At 43.4% G+C, this 8,223-nt stretch overlaps 1 protein-coding gene and 1 pseudogene across 4 annotated transcripts in view; one reads left to right on the forward strand and one right to left on the reverse strand.

Moving 5' to 3' along the window:
- DMGDH (dimethylglycine dehydrogenase) overlaps window positions 1–8,223 on the reverse strand; it is a 78,234-nt gene that overhangs the window by 65,824 nt on the left and 4,187 nt on the right. For all 3 annotated transcript variants that reach the window (XR_005200093.1, XM_017527712.2, XM_017527714.2), the window contains exon 2: window positions 5,825–5,999. Coding sequence is in view for 2 of the 3 variants with exons in the window: in XM_017527712.2 (XP_017383201.1) it covers window positions 5,825–5,999 (175 nt within the window). In the remaining variant the exon portion in view is untranslated. The remainder of the gene's footprint in view (window positions 1–5,824; window positions 6,000–8,223) is intronic.
- On the forward strand, window positions 4,225–5,364 carry LOC108303780 (annotated as a pseudogene). The gene has a single exon (XR_001824977.2). The product of XR_001824977.2 is annotated as a peptidyl-prolyl cis-trans isomerase D-like (transcript).

Below are 8,223 nucleotides of genomic sequence, written 5' to 3' on the forward strand. Positions count from 1 at the left end.
TATTTCATTGTGTTGGTCTTCAATTTCTGTTATCCTTTTTCCTGTTTGGTCAACTCAGCTATTGAAACTTGTGTAGGCTTTGCAAAGTTCTGGTGCTGTGTTTTTCAGCTCCATCAAGTCATTTATATTCTTCTCTAAGCTGGTTATTCTAGTTAGCATTTCATCTAACCTTTTTTCACCGTTTTTAGTTTTTTTGGATTGGGATAGATAGAACATGTTCCTTTAACTCAGAGAAGTTTGTTATTACTCACCTTCTGAAGCCTGCTTCTGTCAATTCGTCAAATTGGTTCTCCAACCTGCTTTGTTCCCTTGCTGGTGAAGAATTGTGATCTCGTGGTGGGGGAGAGACCTTCTGGTTTTTGATGGTTTCATTCTTCTTGCACTGGTTTCTTCCCATCTCGTTGGATTTATATAGTTTTGATCTCAGGTAACTGCTTGAGGAGGCGGCCTTTCCTTTGTCTGCCTGCAGAGGTGCTGCTGGGCTGCCACAGATTCAGTGGAGCTGCTGCGTCTTTCATTTACTCAGGAAAATTAGGACGGCTTCTGCAATGACGGCTTCCCTTCCCCTCGCTGAGCTCGATCATTCCTGGTTGCTCTCTAACTGATGTTCTGGGTGCATAGCTCTGGAGTGAGAGTTTTTTAGCCTGCTGGGCTTTGTGCAGGGGCAGAGGGGAACCATCCTGCCGTTTGGGCTGTTTCACTGCATTCAGTTCCCCTTCTTACTGGGAGGCACGTAGCTCTGTCCCGCCGGCTTTTTGGCTTTCTCGGAGTCAGCCAGTGCTTCCACCTAGATCTATGCTGACAGCCCCCAGCGCTGGCCGAAGTTTCTGTTCTGCCCTGTGCTGCCCTGTTCAGGCAGCTTGCTGAGGCTTTTCAGCCCAGTGAGGATCTCCTGTTCTGTAGGTTGTAGAGGGCTTGGGTGGAGCACTGTATCCAAACTGAATTCCAAGAGGAGGAGATCCCCTGGTCCTCCGGTGGGTTGTATGCACCTCCTGGGTGGGGCAATGCCCTGCCTTGCCTCAACTTGCCCTATTTGGTTTATACCCACCGTCCAACCAGACACATAAAATGAACCTGGTACCTTGTTTGAAATTGTGGAGACGACTCAGCTTCTTTGTCTCTCTTGCTAGGAGCTGCTTTCTGGAGCTGCCTCTTAATGAGCCATCTTGGGATCTCCCACCCACATTATATTATTTAAAGCACTGTTTTCTATAAAACTAATCACAATGGTGATATCCTATAGCAGGCAACCTGCACTATGTCATAGTATACGGAAGACAAGGGAAAGAATGAGGACACCCCCCACATGAAGTGCCAACTTCCCACTTAGTCAACCTTGAAATCATACACAACACATCGTCCACATCAAATGTGAGGGTTATTTATAAATATCAGTAAAGTTTAACTTCTTTCTTACATTTGCAGACAAAAACAAATGGAAAAGTTCTTATATCATCTTCCTATACCCCAAATGGATCATCCTGAATATTTAGTCCTCAGCAACCCAACTATCTACTTTGGTACCATCCCCAGGGGCAGCCCATTCTGGAGATCCCAAGCTCCAAAACTCCTTCTTACTCCATCTTTACTTGTTTCCCTGCATCCACATGAAATGCCCTATACTATTGGGAGTATTGTGAGCTGACAAAGCAGTCTTGTTAAAACCGTAGGATTTATGGATTTGTGATTCCATTTAGAAGATTCATTTTGCAGGCTGTGCCTTCCTCTCCAAGCATTTGATTCCTATACTCTCCAGATATTTCCCTCATGAAGCACATATCATGCTTCAGGGAAACAGTCCTTATTTTGATAGTCTGCTCCCCCTTAGCTGGCTCTACAACTTTCCTTATTCTCATATCTACTCCACGAATATCTCTGTGTTAAATATTCCTAATATGGCCAGGATCAGTGGCTCAAGCCTATAATCTCAGCACTTTGGGAGGCTGAAGTAGGAGGACTCCTTGAGCCCAGGAGTTTGAGACCAGCCTAGACAATGTAGGGAGACCTTGTCTCTACAAAAAATTTTAAAAATTAGCAAGGTGTGGCGGTGTACACCTGTGGTTCCAGCTACAGGTGCTGATGTGGGAGCATTGCTTGAGCCCTGTAGGTTGAGGCTACAGTGAGTCATGATCGCACCACTGCACTCCAGCCTGGGTGACAGAGTGAGACTGTCTCAAAACACAAACAAAAAACAAACAACAACAACAAAAACACCTAATATGTTTGGATTTCTTCATGCTGCTGCTCAGAGGGAGGCCTCTTTGACTTGCAGAAAAAAACCCTAGAGCGGTGGCTCACGCCTGTAATCCCAGCACTTTAGGAAGCCGAGGCGGGTGGATCATGAGGTCAAGAGATTGAGACCATCCTGGCCAACATGGTTAAATCCCGTCTCTACTAAAAATACAAAAATTAGCCAGGCATTTGGCATGTACCTGTAGTCCCGGCTACTTGGGAGGCTGAGGTGGAAGAATCGCTTGAACCCGGGAGGTGGAGGTTGCAACGAGCTGAGACTGTGCCACTGTGCTCCAGCCTGGCAACAGAGCAAGACTCCATCTCAAAAAACAAAAACCTTAGAATCAACTTCCTAAGACAACTTTCTTTTATTCCATGGGGCCAAATAACCTGGTTTCCAATATCTGATTCCACCTTGAACTCACACTGCATGGATCCTCATTCTGTAAACCACAGCCTAATACCTTGTGTGCAAAGCAGGATAACGCCTTTCCCCACTCACTTTGGTATATTTTTAAGAAAAATTATTTTGCATAGTTAACTTTTAGATTAAGGGTATGTTGCTTTTTATTCATGGGATATCTAAGAAATAAAATCCCAAGAAATCCTGTATCTTATTCTAAAATGCAGGCCAGGCCAGTTGCAATGGCTCACGCCTGTACTTCTAAAGTCTTGGGAGGCTGAGACTGGAGGATCATTCAAGGCCAGGAGTTCAAGACCAGCCTGGGCAACATAGTGAGACTACCATTCCTAAAAACATTGAGAAAATAGCTGGGCATGGTAGTGTGCACCTATATAGTCCTAGCTACTTAGGAGGATTGCTTGAGCCCAGGAGTTTGTGCTTATAGTGTGCTATGACCGTACCACTGCACTCCAGCCTGGGCAACAGAGAGAGACCCTGCCTCAAAAAATAATGATAATAATCATACTAATAAAATACAGTGCAGGGCACATTAAATCAGTATATAAGTGAGCAAATAAGTCATTCAAACATTAAAGTGTATGCACTGAGTAACAATTCAGAAGTGGTGAGAGGGTATAAGCCCTCCCTTGAAGGATATTTCCATTTGCTTAAATTCCCCTACTACTAAATGCTCTTTCCTGAGTTGCCTCAAGGCCCCTGGCTCATTGCTCCCTGGTCTCTGTTGGCAGGTCACTCTTTGAAACATCCTCCCTAGCACCTCCTTGTCCTCCTCCTCCATCATGTTGTACCCTGGACTGTATTTTATTTTTCTTCATGGTGATTACTCTCTAGCACTGATGGGTGTTTTCTGTCTGTCCTACCAGAATGTGAGCTCCACAAGGGTAAGAACTTTGGGTTTATGTCTGGGCAGCACTCTCCTCCAGATTCAGCTGGAAGCAGGCAACCCTTTTCATGTTAGACTCTCCATCCTGTGCTTTGAGCACATGCTAGATGTCAAAAAGCCCCTTACAGCAGGGCTCCCTCTTGTTATCTGTTCTCAGTAGAGGAATGCTAATGATGAAAAGGGATGATGAGCAGGGGCTAATGCTGCCCAAAAGAAAACTGCACCGGCAGTCATATAAACTTCCTCTCCCATCCTTAGCTGATGTCAGAAATCCATGGTTTGACAATGTGACAGCAATATCAATTATGGCGCAGCCCTGAAAGAATTATGCACACCATGAAGTAAACAAGACTGACTTGGCCTTGTGCCTTATGCAGCACAAAAGCTGGACCACACATTTGCAGTCCTCGTATTCAAGACCTCAGGGGGTCAAGCTATCATCTCACAGCATAAATTAAAACCATAAGTAAATAAAAGGACCACCAAATGCAAGTGAGGGGAGTATAGCTAAGGATCTTGGGCCCATATCCAGGCTCACCCAGAGAGTATCCTTCCATACAAAAGCTAACATATATTATTCAACACCATGTGTTTAATAATTTTACACATGTTAACTCAATCTTCATCACAATCCTATTAGGTAAGTACTATTAATATTCATATTAGGGGTCCTGCCTGCAAACGCGTCTGCAAGTCGAGATGTCGCACCCGTCCCCCCAAGCCAAGCCCTCCAATCCCAGTAACCCTCGAGTCATCTTTGACGTGGACATCGGAGGGGAGCGAGTGGGTCGAATTGTCTTAGAATTGTTTGCAGACATTGTACCCAAAACTGCGGAAAATTTTCGTGCACTGTGTACAGGAGAAAAAGGCATTGGACCCGTCATGACTGGAAAACCTCTCTATTTCAAAGGATGCCCTTTTCATCGAATTATTAAGAAATTTATGATCCAGGGTGGAGACTTCTCAAATCAGAATGGGACAGGTGGAGAAAGTATTAATGGCGAAAAATTTGAAGATGAAAATTTCCATTGTAAGCTTGATCGGGAGGGTTTACTGAGTATGGCAAATGCAGGCCGCAACACAAATGGCTCTCAGTTTTTTATCACAACAGTTCCAACTCCTCATTTGGATGGGAAACATGTGGTGTTTGGCCAAGTAATTAAAGGAATAGGAGTGGCAAGGATATTGGAAAACGTAGAAGTGAAAGGTGAAAAACCTGCCAAATTTTGCATTATTGCAGAATGTGGAGAATTGAAGGAAGGAGATGGTTGGGGAATATTCCCAAAAGATGGCTCTGGCGACAGTCATCCAGATTTCCCTGAGGATTCAGATATAGATTTAAAAGATGTAGATAAAATTTTTTAATAACGGAAGACTTAAAAAACTTTGGAAATACTTTTTTCAAATCCCAGAACTGGGATATGGCCATTAAAAAATATGCAAAAGTTTTAAGATATGTTGACAGTTCAAAGGCTGTTATCGAGACAGCAGATAGAGCCAAGCTGCAACCTATAGCTTTAAGCTGTGTACTGAATATTGGTGCTTGTAAACTGAAGATGTCAAATTGGCAGGAAGCAATTGACAGTTTGGAGGCTCTTGAAATAGACCCATCAAATACCAAAGCATTGTACCGAAGAGCTCAAGGATGGCAAGGATTAAAAGAATATGATCAAACATTGGCTGATCTTAAAAAAGCTCAGGAGATGGCACCAGAAGATAAAGCTATCCAGGGAGAGTTGCTGAAAGTCAAACAAAAGATAAAGGCACAGAAAGATAAAGAGAGGCAGTACATGCAAAAATGTTTGCTTAGTAAGGATTCAATTTTGCTTATTGTGTGATTGTATAAATGCAATAAGAAAATTTAAAGGTTTTGTCTATTAATATGATCCCTAATATGTTTCTTTTTACACCTCAGTTCCTCATTGTTTACAGTTTAGGAGTACTGATAGGGGTTCATGCTTAATAAACATGTTAAATACAGTTAAAAAAATATATATATATATATTCATATTAAGACTTCAGAAAATGGAAACTTATATAACTTGCCAAAAGTCACAAGGGTAGAAACTTGCAGAGCCAGGATTTGAATCCAGAAGCCATATGTTCAAGATAAAACATCATAAATGTTGGTCGTCATCTGGAAGTACACCAGTTAAACTACAACTGCACTTCCAACTCTATTGAAAGCTCTAAAGAGCTCACAGTTGGGAGCTGCGAATGAGAAGGAAGTGGGCTACACTCATGCACAATTCCACGCTTAGGACAGTTTGGGGTGCTTTACTTACTGCGTGCCAGGTAGATCCAGCCGTGAGCTCCGATTTCTCCAGCAGGACCACATCTTTCATCCCCGCTTTGGCGAGGTGATAAGCCAGACTCACACCAACACAGCCACCTCCAATTATCACTGTTTCTGCTCTGTCTTTCCACCGTGTTTCTGCAGATAAAGGTAGTTTTTCCTCTCTAGAAGAGATGAAGTTAAAATGGGACGTTTACTCGGTGATGGTAGTTATAGTCCTGGCACTTCCCCTTACCGGTTTCTCTAATACTTAACACCCACTGACTGAGATTTGCATGATAGTGATTTAATAATTTGGAACGTCTAAACTGTGACTTAGGCAACCTGGTTGGGGGAGGGGTATTTGAGCCCCATTCCATATAATGATTCTGGTCCATTGAAGCTACTATAGCCAAAGAAATAAACAGTAGCTTCCTTTGTTTCAAAGAATCTAGAGAATAGGTCGGGTTTGGTGGCTTACATCTGTAATCCCAGCACTTTGGGAGGCCAAGGTGGGAAGATTGCCTGAGCCCAGGAGTTCAAGATGATCCTGGGCAACATGATGAAACCCCATCTCTATAAAAATACAAAAATTAGCCAGGTATGGTGGTACATGCCTATAGTCTCAGCTACTTGGGTGGCTGAGGTAAGAGGATTGCTTGAGCCCAGGAGGTTGAGTTGAGGCTGCAGTGAGCCATGATTGTGCAACTACACTCAAACCTGTCCAAAAATATATATAATAATAATAAAAAAGATTTAAAATGGTACACCTATCTGGGTACTTCACCATGAATGGAGCTTGTAGGACTGGAAGTGGCTCTAGATGAGTCTGAGTAAGTGGTGAGTGAATGTGAAGGCCTAGGAGATACTGTACACTACTGTAGGCTTTATAAACATTGGACACTTAGGTTACACCAAGTTTATTTTAAAATACATTTTTCTTTTTTCAATAATAAGTTAACAGTTTGCTATAACTTTGTTACCTTTATAAACTTTTAAATGTTTTTTGACTTTTTAATAACACAGTTTAAAATGCAAACTCATTCTACAGAAACATGTTCTTTCTTTATATCCTTATTCTGGAAATTTTTTCTATTAAAATATCTTCTTTTTTTTAAGTTTTCAATTTTTTTTTTCAAGACAGCATCTCACTCTGTTGCCCAACCTAGAGTACAGTGGCTCAATCTTAGCTCACTGCAACCTTTGCCTACCCGGTTCAAGCGATTCTCCGGCCTCAGCCTTCCGGGTAGCTGTGATTACAGGTGCACACCACCACCACACCCAGCTAATGTTTCTGTTTTTAGTAGAGACGGGGTTTCACCATGTTGGCCAGGCTGGTCTCAAATTCCTGACCTCAAGTGATCCTCCTTCCTTTGTCTCCGAAAGTGCTGGGATTACAGGCATGAGCCACTGCACCCAGCCTCAAACTTTCTTATCAAAAACTAAGACACAGCTGGGCCCAGTGGCGCACTGTAATCCCAGCATTTTGGGAGTCCGAGGCAGGTGGATCATGAGGTCAAGAGATCGAGACCATCCTGGCCAACATGATGAAACCCCATCTCTGCTGAAAATACAAAAATTAGCTGGGCATGGTGGTGCATGCCTGTAGTCCCAGCTACTCAGGAGGCTGAGGCAGGAGAATCACTTGAACACTGGAGGCAGAGGTTGCAGTGAGCCAAGATTGCAGCACTGCACTCCAGCCTGGGCAACAGAGTGAGGCTTCAACAATAACAACAACAACAACAAAAAACACACACAAAAAAAACTAAGACACAAACACACACATTAGCCAAGGCATACACAGGGTCAGGATCATCATCACTGTCTTCACACCTCTGCATCTTATCCCACTGGAGGATCTTCAGGGGCAATAATGTATACACTGTTGTCATCTCAGGGTCTCATTCCATCACCCAGGCTGGAGTGTAGTTGGTGTCATCTCTGTAAGTTCTGCCTCCCAGGTTGAAACAGTTCTCATGCCTTAGTCTCCTGAGTAGCTGGCATTACAGACATGTACCACCAAGCCCAGCTAATTTTTGTATTTTTAGTACAGATGGGGTTTCACCATGTTGGCCAGGCTGGTCTTGCACTCCTGGCCTCAAGTGATCTGCCTGCCTTGGCCTCCCAGAGTGCTGGGATTACTGGTGTGAGCCACCAGGCCCTGCCATAGCTATCATCTCTTATGATAACAATGCCTTCTTCTGGAATACCTCCTGAAGGAACTGTCTGAGCCTATTTTACTGTTAACATCTTATTTTATAAGTAGAAGGAGTATACTCTAAAATAATGATTAAAAGTATAGTGTAGCCGGGCACGGTGGCTCACGCCTGTAATCCCAGCACTTTGGGAGGCCGAGGCGGGTGGATCACGAGGTCAAGAGATCTAGACCATCCTGGTCAACACGGTGAA

This window comes from Cebus imitator, unplaced genomic scaffold (genome assembly GCF_001604975.1).
Source record: "Cebus imitator isolate Cc_AM_T3 unplaced genomic scaffold, Cebus_imitator-1.0 Scaffold50, whole genome shotgun sequence".
In the NCBI taxonomy this organism is placed as follows: Eukaryota; Metazoa; Chordata; class Mammalia; order Primates; family Cebidae; genus Cebus; species Cebus imitator.